This window comes from Lissotriton helveticus, chromosome 5_1 (assembly GCF_964261635.1).
Source record: "Lissotriton helveticus chromosome 5_1, aLisHel1.1, whole genome shotgun sequence".
NCBI lineage: Eukaryota > Metazoa > Chordata > Amphibia > Caudata > Salamandridae > Lissotriton > Lissotriton helveticus.
Window position 1 is genome coordinate 359726553 of NC_136065.1, and position 16106 is coordinate 359742658.

Sequence of the window (16106 nt, forward strand, 5' to 3'; positions counted from 1 at the left end):
CCTTTTATTCCTATTTCCTTCCTCTTTTCATATTTCATTCTGCCCTTTATCCACTCTTCCATCTTTCGATCGCATTATCCCTCTTTTTTTTCTTGCAGATTTTTATAGTGCGAACTCGACCCAAACGTATTAGAGCGCTTTAAATGAGAACATGTTACGTTACACAAGGACACGTTAATTATATATATATATTTTGGTAGGCACGGAGAGATTAAGTGATTTGCCCAGAATCACAGGATGTGGAGTCGACCCCGAGGCTCGAACCTTGGTTTCTCAGCTCCAAGGTCAGCAGTCTAGCCTTGAGACCACATCCTCTCCCATCATCTTTCATCCACCTTTCCTTCTCTGCATCTCTCTTTATGTATTTTCCCTTTCTACCTTTCTCCATCTACCCATACATACACGCTGCTGTTCGCCCTTCCCTCCATCCATACATTCATTGATCCGAACATCCAACCATCTTTCCTTCCTTTTTTAATCAATCCACTCTTCTCTTGGTCCATTCAATGCTCTCTTCAACCACTCTCCTCCATTCATTCTCCCCATTTATCTGCTCTTCACTTTAGCCACTCTCTCCCTCATTCCTTCTCTCCATCCACTGCTCAAATATCTCTGCATCCATCCATCTATTTATCCATCTCACCATCATTCCACTTTTGTGTCACCACTACACAGCGACATTCACAGGAAATCTGGAAGCACGCCAAAATCAACGCCCTCCTCAAGAAGCCCAAGGCGGACCCCAAGGACCTCAAGAACTTCCGGCCCATCTCCCTGCTCCCCTTCCCGGCGGAGGTCATCGAGAAAATCACCAACATGCAGCTGACCCGCCACCTCGAGGAAAACAACATCCTAGACCCATCGCAGTCAGATGTCAGACGAAACCACAGCACCGAGACAGCCCTCATCGACGCCACAGACGACATCCGGCACCAACTAGACAACAGTGAAACCTCAGCCCTCATCCTCCTGGACCTGTCAGCCACCTTCGACACGGTCTGTCACCGCACACTAAGAACACGCCTTCAAGAAGCATCCAGGAGAAGGCCCTGGACTGGACCACGTCCTTCCTCTCTGACAGAACCCAGAGAGTCCGCCTCCCACCCTTCCGATCCGAAGTCACTGACATCATCTGCGGCGTACCCCAGGGCTCATCCCTCAGCCCGACCCTGTTCAACGTCTACATGACCCCCTTGCACAAGTAGCCCGACAGCACGACCTGGAAATCATCTCCTATGCCGACGACACCCAGCTCATCTTCTCCCTCGCCAAGGACACGCACACCGCCAAAACCGACCTCCACAAGGGAATGAAGGCCGTCACCGAGTGGATGAGGAGCAGCCGCCTGAAACTGAACTCGGGCAAGACGGAAGTCCTCATCCTCGGCCCCACCCCCTCCGCCTGGGACAACTCCTGGTGGCCGACCTCACTGGGAACAGCGCCAACACCCACGAACCATGCACGCAACCTAGGATTCATCCTCGACACCTCCCTCTCCATGTCGAAGCAGGTCAACGCCGTCTCCTCCTCCTGCTACAACACCCTCCGTATGCTTCGCAGGATCTACAAGTGGATCCCGACAGACACCAGAAGAACGGTGACCCAAGCCCTCGTCAGCAGCAGGCTGGACTACGGCAACGCACTCTACGCAGGAACCCCGAACAAACACCTACAATGGTTGCAATGCATCCAGAACGCCTCCGCCCGCCTCATCCTTAATATCCCTCGACGCAGCCACATCACCTCCCACCTTAGAGACCTGCACTGGCTCCCCGTCAACAAGAGGATCACCTTCAAGCTCCTCACCCACGCACACAAAGCACTTCACAAAACCGGACCAGCTTACCTGAACAACAGACTCAACTTCTACACCCCCGCCCGCCAACTCCGCTCTGCAAGCCTCGCCCTCGCCACCGTCCCGCGCATCCAACGAACAACCACCGGCGGCAGATCCTTCTCCTTCCTCGCCGCCAAGACCTGGAACACCCTCCCCACCCATCTGCGGCAGACCCAGGACCTACTCACCTTCAGGAAGCTCCTCAAGACCTGGCTCTTCGAGCAGTAGCAGCCCCCCCCCTCAGCGTCTTGAATTCAATGATTGATTGATTGGCTGACCACTACCTCCATCCCTTTTATGACCTCTTTTCATTTGCTCCTCTGCCCCACAGCTGCATCTTACTATCCTATCACAGTGGTATGTAGAAGCTTCTCTTTCGCAACCATCACTCACCGATCATAGGAAAAGGAGCTTAAAGCAAAATGTTTAATGTTTTATGTTAATCAGAACTGCCACCTCCCCGCTCAAGCTGCTAAAGCGGGAGCTCATGATGCCCCTGAATGCATTGTTTTATTTATCTCTTATACATTGCTAGGGTATTATGTTACACATTGCTGTTTTGAAATAGAGAAATAAAAAATACAAATAAAATAAAAAAATCAATTGAAACATGGATTACATCGCAAAAGCTATTGCTGTTCAGAAATCGGAATGACTGCTGAGAATGTTGCTGACAATAGGGCCACTTACCTCTTCCAGCATGTTCCTACCAGAAGATAAACCCAGACAGCTTATTACTATAATGACAACCCACATAAAGATGAGCCTGTGTCAAAATCATTGCAGATCATGTTAGTACTCACATCGCTCGCAGAAAGACCCTCTCCACCCTGCCGTGCACGTGCAGGCTCCGCTCACATGATCACAAGCCGCCCCGTTATCGCACTGGCAGCGGTTCCTGCAGTTGGGCCCAAACCATCCTGCTGGACACCCTGAAAAATAGATGAGAGAAAAATTAAAGGTTCCATCATTGTTCTTGTTTTTTTAAATCATGTCGGCTCTAGTTAATGGATGTCTATCATGCCAAAGAAACTATGTTTGGTTAAATATAGTCTGTTGAGTTGGGGCTGCTCTATGTGTTTTATAATACTGTCTATGCCGCAACTGTGGTATTGACGACCAACACTGCAATTTTGCTCCCGGTGTAAGACCTTTCAAGCCAGCCTTTGAAACCAAGTTACATGATTGACTGATGACAAAGACCCTCAAAAAAGCAATTGCTTCGGTTACAGACATCCATAATGATGGATCCTGTCAATGCATGAAAAGTTTGATGAATGGTACTGATGGTCAAGATGGTCAGTCATCAAACTTTTTTGTTTTTAAAAACAATCGGGAGTTTGTTTTTGAAAAACAAACAATCTAATGTCCCCACATTCTGGGAGGTTATTGTTTTATGTTTTTTCTGACTGAGGTTTTTTTTCCCCACAGCCCACCCTAAATAGCGCAGACAGTGTAAGGCCCTACCTCCAACGGACACTACTCTGTTGGTTTATCGTAGAAGGTATTCCGTCAAGAGAGCCAATGAGGGCTCTGTTACAGAATACTTATGGTCCACCCTACTCTAAATAGAATGTGTTGAACGTCAGTTTCATGGACAGGGTGCTCCTTCGCATTTGCAACAGAGTACCCTGTCTGAAAAACTTTCAATCAAGCCCATAGTGTTATCAATGCATCATTTAATAAATCCCTGCCTACTGCTTCATATTTAAGGTCCCCGGTTTTCAGTTTTTATGGATTTTTACAGATAAATACAGACAGAAAGCAACATGTTTTCTGTCTGCATTTATTGTTAAAAGTGGATAAATAGGGAAAACTGGGCTTCTTTTAAGTGACCCTCGGTGCTATCTATCATGAATTATAGCCCAACAGCTGAGCAGATGGACTGCAGGGGAAGTTAAAAAACAGGATGACATTTTTTAAAATAAGGGTATATGTCAACATACATTTGTGTTATAATGCTAATATTTACCAGTGGATGTATTGTTATGTGATATTTGGCAGCTTAAATAGCTAAGACACGACAGACATCAAAGAATGACTGCATGTCTATCAGTTAAATAAATATGGAAATGTACAGTTTTACAACTTCCTTAATCTGCAAAACACTAAATAAATATGGATAAATACAGATAAAAATGCCAAAAAATAAATATGGCTAAATACAGACGGAAATGTTTAGAAAATAAATACCACAAAACCGGGAGCCCTATTCATATTTTAACTGAAATCTTCTTCTTTCTTCTTTGAAATATTAAAGCAAAACTATAGTTACCTACAAGGTGCTGGTAGAAACAAAGTCTTTAGATAGGAACACCACACTTCCGATGTTCCCATCTAATCTCTTTGTTGCTACAGGCTCCTTATTGGTAACTATAGTTTTGCTTTAATATGTCAAGTGAGAAAGAAGAAGATTTAACTCACAAGTGCAATTGAAAAAAACCAAAAATAGTGCAGAAGCGCAATGTTTAGCAGCCAGCCATCGGTGCCGGTGAATACTGGGGTTGCAAAATACCAAAGCTGTTTAGTTTTTATTCTACCACATCCCTCTTTCTTCCAGCTTTCCCAATTGGTATTGTTTTCCTGTCTTTCACTTCCTTGTTCGTACTCCCCCGCGAGCCTTTCTCTCTCTTGTTCTGGGTCGAAGTATGATACTGAAAAATAAGTCACATTCTGCAAAAATGAGAGGTTAGAGCTGGTGTCCACCACCTGCAACCACCGACAGAAATGTTATACTGTATGTTGAGAGATATTGTTTACTATAAGGGCTTGAAGTCAACCCATTTCTTACCATCGTTGGTTTAATTGTCACTCTTGTTTTATGACTCCTAATTCAGCAGCCCATGCCCACTTCACTTCCTCTTCTTTTGTCTGGAGCATGGATCAAGTACTCATTTTGATTAGTGTCCTTTCGCTGCTAGTGCTATGATGGATCTAGTATTTTTTCTTTCTTCTTCTCCTGTTTTGTTGTTGTTGGTTGTCCCCCTGTTGTGTTGTTGCTTATTCTCTCCAGTTGTCTATGTTGCCCCCTCCAAACCACCCGTAAGCTAAAAAGTGCTATAACAAGCCAGTGCGGGACTTGTCATAGCACTGTTATTTTAACTTTTTAATCCTCATGTGTTGCTAAACTACCTCGCAGTTAAATCTATCAGTTCCAATGTGATTTTGTTTTCCAGCAAAGTGTGTGAAAATCTTTTTTTAATCTTAACACTACCCGCAGAAAAGCATGTTTAACAGTTTTCTTTGCTTGTTGTTTATGACCTATAGAACAGGATTTCTTGACCTATTCGCATTGGAAAGGATTTTTCGATGGCTCCGGCCCCAAGAATAATAATTTACAATATCACTGAGGGCCGTGAATTCCTGTGCAATATGCGTCTGTTTTCGCAAACTTAAATGCAAAAACAGACACAGTGCTTAATTTGAGCCGGTGGTTGCCGATTGGGGACACCGGCACTTATTTTTAGGGACCAGCACTTGTTTTTCTGCATCAGACATTTATCGAAAGCAAAAGAGAGAAAAACAAACCAACAGGAAAGACAGAGGAAGAGAAATTTGGTGAAACCATAACAAAGGAAGACAGGAGGAACCTGCAAGAGTGCGCTGAAGGGGCAGGGAGTCTCTGTTTGTGGATGCCTGGGGTGGATTTAGAACTACGCAGCCTTTGTATTACATGCACAGACATTTAATTGCACCGGCTGCTGTTTTCAGAGCAGGGATTTGGACACAGGCACTCTTTCATTCACAAATTAAGCACTGAACAGACAACTAATTAAGCAATTAGCATTTGAATGCCGAAACATGTACGATTCATAGGGATGGGAGCCTGAAGGTAAACTTGTGCCAAAAGAATGCAACATGTTAGCCAGACGTCAACTGCTCTTGGAATAGACAGGCCACACTGTGGGATAGAAATTGCCATTTCATGTTGTAGTATCCATTACCCCTTTGGTGTTCGTGTTCAACACATTTTTTAGTGTGCTTTGATAATTATCATATTTGGACTTAAATTGCTGATGTGTGTGACCGTCATGAAATTATTTAGTCTATCACTGAATTGTATCTCAATGGCCGAAATGTAGCCATTTATGGGAAAATTAACTATAAGAAGCTTTGAACACACTCTCGGAGTGCAGTCATGACACTCTTGCGCTTGGCTGTCTTAAAGAAGACATACTGTTTACGGCAAATTGAGAAATCTCAAGTTGTCCCAGGTAAGAGTTAGTCGTCCAGCCCTCTTGCGCATATTACGTCCTGGTACTTGTAGTTTTTACATCCCAAAAACTCTCGACTACAATTCTCAAGATTACAAGTGCCACAATTTAACGGGAAAAAAACTAGATTGGATGACTTTTATGCTATGAGACCTTCCACAAGAAAAGACCAAACTTTATACTTAACTAGTCACTCCTGTCGCAGTCCTACGAGAAATCTAGAACTCTCATGTTACCCAGGTCCATGCTGAGGAGGTCACAAGTCTAGAAAAAGATTCAGGCAGCTGCATATAGGTTTTTTTTAATTCTTCTCCAGGACTGCAGGGCATCCTCAAAGCCCTGCAGTCCTCAAGGGCTATGCTGCACAGCATCCTCAAAGCTTTAATTAATTGCTAAAAACCATTGACTGAGCCAATTTTCCATAAAGGCGAGAACTATTGTCTTTGCCAAGGCTTATTTGAAAAGTTTTTACATGAGAAATGGTGCCTCGCTTGGTGAATCCATATACTTTTTGCCATACCCCTTTTTCAATATAACAAAGATCAACATTATGAATGTAAAATTAATTGAACAGGCAAAAAAACAAAAACAGAGAGGCAACTCCAGGTGGAATTGTTAAAATGTTTCAGTTGACCACAAAGCACCTAAGGACACACTCTGCTGTTTCTGTAGACTCCTTGATAGGAAAGTCAATGTATGAACAGATAATTCTCAAATTCTTCAGTTTATTCGCATCAAAATTCTGTATGTGGCATGAATAGTTTTCACCATGGAGGCAGCAGACACGTGTTTCGTCCACAGGACTTTGTCAAGGCCAAAGCAATGCCCAATCATCAATATAGTGGACTGGTATACAGGAGAATCCGCTGCACTTGGAAGGTCCTACCAACGTTAAGTCAATTTATGGTAGTTACCAAGCAGTCAAACTAAATTCAAAACCGTATTGACGACCATCCCAGCCCAAATAAATACCTGAATCAGTGATGCCCCAAAGAAGCCGACCAGTAATCGTGAAATGGGAAATGTAAATAGTCTACAACCAAATCAGGCACTTTATCCACACAGGACCATGATAAGCCAGACACGAGTAATGACCCAAAGATGCCAACAGCTGTATTTATTTGAGATTGGATGGCTGTCAATACGGTTTCGAGGATTGGTTTGATTGCTCGGCGACTACCATAAATTGACTTCTTGTTGGAAGGACCTACCAAGTGCAGTGGATTTCTCTTGTATACCAATCCACTATATTAGTTTAGCTTTATCCTTGAACATCTTCTGTGGACAAAACACGCACCGGCTGCCTCCATGATGAAAACTTTTCATGCCAAATACATAATTTTTTATACGAATAAACTGAAGATTTTGAAAATGATCTGCTCATACATTTACTTTCTTATCAAGGAGTATACATCAGAGTGTGTATTTCGGAGCTTTGTGGTCAAGTTTTCTGGACTGTATACAGTACAGTATTTGGCACCCCAGGTGGCTGGGTGCCGTCACCGTGTGAGCACCACTGGAAAGGACTTCCCTTTGTTTTTCTTTTGATACTTGATATTTTTATGGACTACCCTAAGCGTTTAGCATAGCCACCTTTGTTTCACTCAGTCATTGTTATAATATTTCAGTGCGTTTCATTCTACATTTGTGATTGAAGCTGTGTCACTTGGTTATTAAGATAAGTGGTCATCCACCCAGTCAAGTAAAAGGTCATTTTGTAACCAAAAACTAAATTAATAATCATAACAGCAGGTATAAGTCTGTTCCATGGAACAAAGAAATAGCTCAAAAACATTCAAGATTGCATGTTATTAATTCACTAGGAAAAAATTTACTGCTTGAATTCACTATGCACAAACTGTATCCTACCATCCTCAAAAATGTCTCCATAACCCTGATAACAGACTATTTTCCTTAATGTCATGGCGAAGGAATAAAATCTTCTGTTTTGAAGTTGCTCTTTTCTTGGCCAATTTAATCAAAATCAGTCCATGAGGAGCTAACTATGTTCCAAGAGGTACTTACTCTGGTCGCAGCGGATTCCACTGTATCCCGCCTCACAGACACACTGCCCGGTCACTGGATTGCAGCTCCCGTCGCTGTTACTGCAGTTGCAAATATTGATGCAATCCGCGCCCCAGCGGCCAGCATCACAGGCTGAAAGAGAACAGATATGTATGGTTAAATGCAAACATGCACAAACTGGAGCTTATTAGCCTCAATTATGCAAAATAATAACTGCACACATATTCAGTATATATGTATTTTATATATGTGCACATACATACAATATATATGTATTTTATATCTGCCTTCAAAGTCATATGCAACCACCTTTTAGCCCTGAAGGCTAACTTGTACAGTATGGCAAGTCTCTCTTATTCACTAAAATGTTACATCACCGACACTAGAAATCTAATTTGAAATCGGGTTAATGTATTAATTTCAAATGATTTATTTAAAAGATCATTGCTATTTCCTTCTGAATAAGTACACAAGCATGATCCTGTGCTCCAAACTGCTAATAAGCATGTAAAAAGTCTGGGTCTATATGCAATCCAGCTGCTCGCCGTGGGAACATATATTCCTTCTCGCCTGCAGCAGTTGACTGTGTATGGGTCTTCTGAAGACTCAATCAATCAATCAATCAGGTTTCTTATAAAGAGCGACTACTCACTCGTGAGGGACTCAAGGTGCTGAGTGGGAGGGGGGGAGCGGGGGAGTAATAGGATCATTTCAAATTACAAATAAGGTACCAGAAAGCATCTAGTTTCTTCAATATAAGGCATTTACTATTCCAGGGACAATGTTTCTATTCAGGTCCTAGGACAGCCCCAGACTGAATATGGACCTCGCAACATAAAGTTAAAGAGTCTTTACGTAAAGGATTCCTCCCAGAATGCACTTCTCCATCTAGTAGGTTTTTTTGTAACTGGTAGGAACTTCCAAAAAATATTGACCGAAACATTAATAATTGAAAAAGCAAGGACTGCCTGCTATCGATGGAAAGTAAAAGCAGTGCCAAAATGAAAACTTTACATCAGTAAATGTTTACCACGAGAGACATAATGAAGAGGAATTTAACAGGCCACCCCAATATTCTTGCCTAATTTAGGAACATTTGGGATAGGTAGCTAAATTCCGTAAAGTTTCTGTGCAGTCTGTGATGCTACTGCAAGACTAGGAGAACATGGCTGTTTGAAGGCCTAACCTGGAACCCCAGGGTGCTGTTGCGTACCTCTACGGCAGTTGTATCCGTTCCAGCCTGGTGAGCAGCGGCATTCGCCTGTCACTGCATCGCAATGGCCGTCGTTCTGACATGAGCATCGCATCTGACAGCCGTGCCCGAACCATCCTGCTGGACACACTGTTGGGAAGTAGCAAGGGAGCATCAATCCAAACATCAGCTTAAAACTTTCTTTTGCACACAAAGCAGACCTAGCCTTTGTGAGAACCTAACTACGTATACAGCCAACTTAACCGCTTTCAGGTGTAGTTCAGTGTTTAATTTGAGCCAGTGGTTTACGGTGTTTGGCACCAGCACTTATTTGTCAACACCTGCACTTGTGACAGCCTGCCACAAGGTGGCGCTGTCTGGCTAATTGCAAAATGACCAAAACAAAAGTTCATTATTAATTCAATATACATAAAAAATGACTAATACCTGCCGCCCAAGCCATTCTTATAGCTTTGGGAGGCCTGAAATAGTTTGAATTATCACACTTGCAGGAGTGTGGTGGTTAGTAGTTGTGTTGGTTCTGTCACTGGCATCACTGTTGTATAGCTCCTATATATCCTTATATCGTGTTAAGTTAGCATAGGTACATTTGAGATTTAAACGCCATTTTTCCTTTCTTGCAACTTCTGCACACGACCCTTAATTGTTGACTTAGCTTTCAACCTAGTGATTTGCCGTGGTGTATGTGAGAATAATATGTTATTGCTCTGATATCAGTTTTGTTTAATAAACCATGTCTGCACGGAGAGTGCTGAAGTTTCAGGAGCAACACGATATGGTATTGTTATGAGGTCTGATCTCCACGCCTTCATAGTCATAACACAAGTGCAGCCTTTGCCAACTTGGGCTTGAGGCGGGATTGATATTGCTTTGCACGAGAATTGTTAACACACTTGATGCGGTGCACATGCAGAGAGAGCTGGTGTATGCTGATGTGATTCCTTCATGCTAGGACACTAAGGTATGGGCCCGCCCTAAAACAACCCAAAGAGACCTTCTTAGCTAATAATATAATATATGTGTTAGGGAGGGTGAGATATAAGTGTTGTTAACTCTTATTCATTACAGCATGTTAACATGCTGTCACCATTCGCTTTTTATGTCTTAGTAACTATGCTGATAATTTTGCTACTGATAATAAGTATACTTGTATTATCTAAGATACTGCGCCTGAGAAGACGGCATTAGTAAATAAACATTTCAAATGCACATGTGTCTTCTTTACTCCATGTTCTGGTTTGTAATGATAATATAACGAAAGAGTGTTCATGAGTTCCACGTACCCTGAGGTACTGTAAGTTCATGTTCTGGTTTGTCTAAACATTGGAAGTTTGATATGTCCAATGAGACACTGTAGCTAGCTCGGTAAGGGGTGAGTTGGTTGCTAAGGTAAGTTTTGGGACACCCTAATTTGCCGAGGTTCCACTCCTCTGTGCACAGTTCTGTGTGAGTACAGAAACCCTGCAACATGGCGCCCAACGGTTTCGGTGGTCTTATATCATGACACTCGAGTAGTTTATCGTTCATGCCTTAACCCCTTCACATCCGTTTCCGGAAAACGGGGTGTCGGTGAAACCTACCTATTTTTTGAAATAGGTCTTTATTCAAGCTTGATTCTTTCTTAAACGGTTTCTTTGAGTTACTACCCAGTTGTGCTGCAAAGTATTCTTTGTGTGTTCTTGTTTCCAGTGTTGTCATGGCGGCGGTGGCTATTGCGCAGCATAGTCGCGTAGCGGTACGCAACCATCTTCAGACGTAGATGGGATGGCTGTGATTTTCGTGGTGTGTGCAGATCCGGCGTTCCCTTATGAGTTGTTTTACTCTTGGGTTACGTTTCCGGCTGTGGACGCCAATTCTGGTTTGTTCCACTCCTACACCGCCTCGGCTGTCCCGGCTGAGTATACACCGTACAGGGCATTGGAAATACCTATTGATCATTGGCAGCATCGAGTTTGGTTTGATGGCGCCCTCCCCCACTCTTTGTCCACTGCGAGGTTAGGTCCACTCTCAATTCCAGGTACAAATTGGCCTGCGTTGGGTGGCTTTACCCCGCACCCGAATCACGGGGCTTGTACCCTAGCAGAAATTCGCAGGCTACATGTAGTTTCCATTTCCGTGATTCGTGCTTTAGTGCAATACATCGGTCGACATCTTCCTGGTGGTCCCCAGGGGGGTGCGGCCGCTCCCGTGGATCGAGGCGGAATGCGTCTCAATCCAGTGATGGTTAATTCGGTTTTTGGTGCACGTCCAGTTGACAACGATGACTTCCCATTCTGGCTAGCAGAGAAGTTTGATCAACTGGAGGCGGTTTTTCCGAATTCTACTCCTGCTGATAAACATAGAATGTTAACAATTACTCTACCGAAGGATATAACTCCTGAACTTGTTGACTGTGAAAGCTGGGGAAAAACATTTGCGGCAGTTTATACAAGGTGCTTCGGCACCCCGTCTATGACTGCCCTGCCTGAAATCATTAGACGTGTTCAGAATGATCACGGTCCAGAGGCAGCGGTTGAATTGGGTATGCGCCTGTGTGGTTCTTTTGAGATTGTAAGTGATCTCATTATCTCCAATGTTAAAGGAGATGCAGTTAACTTTCAGGTGTCGAATGCTTTGGCTGCTCTGCCCGATGCCGACAAACCCCGCCAGTTAGCAAAGATTGTGGTGGCGGCTTATAAGACAATTGGCCGCACAAGTAGAGGTCTGAAATATTTTCCAGTAAAGGAGAAAAAACAACCTCAAGGACAATCTGCAGTGACAGATGTCCACCCCAAGTCTAAAAAACAAAATTGGCCTAAGAAACAGACACAGGGGAGGAAGAATACACAGACTCAGGATTCTTTTCCTGCAGTACAAGCACCTGCGCCGACTGAAAAAGTTTATGATTTGCGCGATCGCGCGATGATTAAATCACCTGATCGATTTCAGGGTTCTGATCAACGCTCTCCTCGTTCCTTTCAGGAAACATCGGCCCCGAAGACCGGTGGAGGAGGAGGGGGTGGACGTGGACGTGGTGGCCAACAAGGACGTGGTCAGTCCCGCCAGACGGACGGCGCAGTGAAGCAGGAGGATTCTACGCCTAGGCGTCCGCAGTTTGCGAAAAAGAAAGTCGCAGCCTTAACAGCGCATCGATATGCCACAGATAGTGAGAACGCGGCTTCGGAATCTGACGTGGGCTCTGACCTTGCTGGACAGCGCGGCGGAGATAACCATAGTCAGAGAGGCGCTGCGTCCACTACTGAGGGTGACAGCGACTGATGTCTACGTTGTGATAGAAACAGCGGATACGAGACTTGCTCCCCCTGAAAGACTATATGAAATTGTCCTGTTAATTGAAGGTGACATACAGCGTACCGTTAAAGGTGTATTTTGGGAGAATCTGTCTTCTACATATGATATTTTACTTTCGGAGGCTGACTGGCCCCCACCTTTTGTGCTCGCGGCGCCGCGAGGGGAGGAGGTGATCCTACCCAGTTTCGCGAACACTGTCTCGAAAGAGCATGCGCAGCATTTTGCAGAAGAGTGGGCTCGGGCTCTCGCGCCGGCTCTGTACCATAACCAATGTGGTTGGGATAGATTGTCGCCTTGCCACGAAATTCCGTTGCGGTCTCAGCCGCAGCCTCAACCTCAATATCCCATTCGGCGTGAAGCTAAATCTTCCGTCGCGGAAATCCTTGAACAATTGGAATATCAGGGAGTTATTGAAACGTGTGTGTCACCGATGCATAATCCCCTTTTTTACTGTGAACAAACCTGACGGATCATATCGTTTGGTTTTGGATTACCGGCATTTAAACTCGCATTGCCGTAACTGTGCTGTACAGAATACCCACGGCTCTGCCCTAGTGGATAGTCTCGTGCGTAAGCGTTTCAAGACAACGCTTGACATATCCAATGGTTTTTATGCCCACAGATTGGACAGCTTTAGCTCCCAATGGACCAGTTTTACGAGCGCTGGAGTCCAAAAGCAATTCCGGCGTCTTCCAATGGGCTATAAGAATAGTCCTGGTATATTTACCGCTCGCATTGTCTCTATTCTGGAGGCACTCGACCCTGATGCTTTTTCGTATGTGGATGACATATATCTCACAGACGACGATATTTGGGAGCATCTGTGTCGTGTAAATTCTGTTATTTGCAACTTCGCTGACATGGGTTACAAATTTAACTTTGCAAAATCGCACATTGCTGAACACACAGTGTTGTTTTTGGGCTATGAGCTCAACAATGAAGGTAGAGGTTTGGCTCCTCACTTCTTAGAGAAGTGCGCACAATTGCGCGCTCCTACAACACTGAAAAAATTACAATCTTTACTGGGCTTTTTGAATTTCGGCAGAACTTACATTCCGGAATATGCCCAGCGTATCAAGCCTTTGTATGCTTTGATACAACCAACTTTCTCAAAATCATGCTGGCTGCCTGAGCATTCAGCCATTTTGCAATCCTTGCAGGCTGATCTGCTCGCTTCTAAATATTTACTGACTCGTGATAACCACACCAACCTGGTAATAAGAATAATTCCTGGGACGGTGGGTTTCACATACCTCACTTTTAATGAAGGTGACACAGTACCTATTGCTTACAAGTCACACTTGTACACTTCGGCTGAGATGCGGTTTCCCACAGTGGAAAAGGTTTTAACTGCTGTACAGATGGCAATCCTAAAAGAACGAGCACTGTCTCAAGGGAAACGCATGCTAGTGGTAACACCCTGTCCTCACTTGGAGGCAGTCACGAAAGCCAGTGTACCGAATTCAAAAGCTTTGCACCCTCGGTGGATTCAGTGGGCTGCGTCATTGTCATCCACGGATGTCATGTTTATTTTTGACGCCTCCTTACGGTCGCAAGAGTACTTGCAGTATGAATTCGTTCATCCTGCTCCTCTGGCTATGCGACCTTTGGAGGACTTCCATTGCATCATTTACACTGATGGGTCGGCGCAGGTTGCGCATGGCTCTAAACATGCCTACGTTTCCGCATGCGCCATTGTGGTCGGTGCTATGTTGAATGATGAGTTCATTTCCAGGGAAGTGCACACGATGCCCCTGGGCGATTGCACCGCACAATTGGCAGAGCTTCGTGCTCTATTACTGGCGTTAGAGTACGCAGATCCAAGTGTTACTACTCTAATTGTAAGTGATTCTTACTACTGTGTCCAGTCTTACAATGAAAACTTGTTCTTTTGGATTCAAAATGATTTTCATGATTCCAAGGGTAGCACAATAAAACATATAATGATCTGGGTTCGAGTGGCAGAGCTTAAGGCTAAGTTGCCACTCGTTTTTGTTATTCATACTCTCGGTCATCAGCGTGTAGGAGTTCACGCTGTTGGCAACTCGCTTGCTGATGAAGCAGCGAAATCAGCAGTATCTACATACTTAGTTGCAGCAGTTACTAGGTCTAAAACCAAGATTGATAGCGACATCTTGGCAGCGATTGCTGCCTCTGAGAAGGGAAGTAAACATCCTGCGGGATTCCCTTCGAAGTATAAATACCACTTAAGTCCCGAAAAGGTTCCTTTTGTGACAATTCCTGATGTTGGGGAACGGCTGATTCCCAACTCGGATCGCAGAGCAGACTTGATTAAAGCGGCTCATGAAGGTGTGGCGTCTGCGCATGCGGGCGTCTCGGCCACTGTAACACAATTACAACTACGTTTCTGGTGGCGGGGGCTGTACAAACAGACGCGTGATTATGTCCTTCTTTGTGACATATGCCAGCAGATTAAACCTTCAACTGCTACGCGTCCGCCACAGACTCAGTTGTACATTTCTAATAAACCGCTAGGCTGTGTTTATTTAGATCACTGCGGTCCTTTTTCATCTGATACTGCGTATAAGTACATCTTAGTAGCAGTTGACTCATGCACACGCTTTGTGTGGGTATGGCCACATCGCAGCGCTGATTCACGGACTGTCATTAGAGATTTGCGTATCTTTATAGGGATTTTTGCCTGTGGTACCTTCCATTCGGATCAGGGTCCGGCTTTCGCCTCTAAGGCGTATAAGGATGCCATGACTTCGATGGGGGTCCAAGTCAAGTTTTCGTCACCCTACAGACCTGAGGGTAATAGTGTAGTTGAACGAATGAACCGTGATTTAAAGCAATCTTTGACAGCCCGAGTTATAGGCACTGGCAGAAACTGGCTGGCTCACCTCTATGGCGTGCAGCGTGCTCTTAATAATCTCCCTAGAAGGTCTCTGGGTGGGCGGACTCCATACGAAATGCTCTTTGGCATCAAGATGTACGTCCCTGACCTTGACGGTCTAGACTCTGTGGTTCGCTCCACTTCCTTTGACGCAGATGAACATTGCAATGTTTTACAGAATCTACAAAAGACCAGAGACAGTCTTGCAAAGGAACATTTGCCCTCCACATCGGATGATGCGTTGCAGATCCCGGTAGTTGGCTGGCTACCCCAAGTTGGAGAACTGGTTCGAGAGAAGATCGACAACAAGAAAGAGTTTGGTCCCTCCTATCGAGCTCCAGTCCCAGTGCTTGGAGTGAAGGGCACAAGAACAGTCATTTTGCCACCACTTCCAGGTCGTAAGGAAAACAGGTTTATTTCTATTGACAATGTCAAGATACATAGAGTGGCCGATTCTTCTTAGCATGACACCAGCTGTTTCCTGTCCTTCCATTGTGAGACATTCAATTATGCCCACTGCTTCTAATATTGAACCTGAAGTGGCCATCGAATTACCTGCTGTTTCCAGTCCTTTATTAAATAATTTACCGGGAACTAACATTGATGAGACAGACTATACATACCCCACTGATTTGTCCATGCCTGACCTGCAAGCTCGTTTAGCCACGG

At 44.4% G+C, this 16106-nt stretch overlaps 1 protein-coding gene across 1 annotated transcript in view; it reads right to left on the reverse strand.

The window, feature by feature from the left end:
* Positions 1 to 16106, reverse strand: part of LOC144754551 (uncharacterized) — a 484785-nt gene that overhangs the window by 132322 nt on the left and 336357 nt on the right. The window contains exons 17-19 of the mRNA XM_078642483.1: positions 9290 to 9418; positions 8077 to 8208; positions 2641 to 2769 (exon numbers count right to left, since the gene is read on the reverse strand). Coding sequence (XP_078498609.1) covers positions 2641 to 2769; positions 8077 to 8208; positions 9290 to 9418 — 390 coding nt within the window. The remainder of the gene's footprint in view (positions 1 to 2640; positions 2770 to 8076; positions 8209 to 9289; positions 9419 to 16106) is intronic.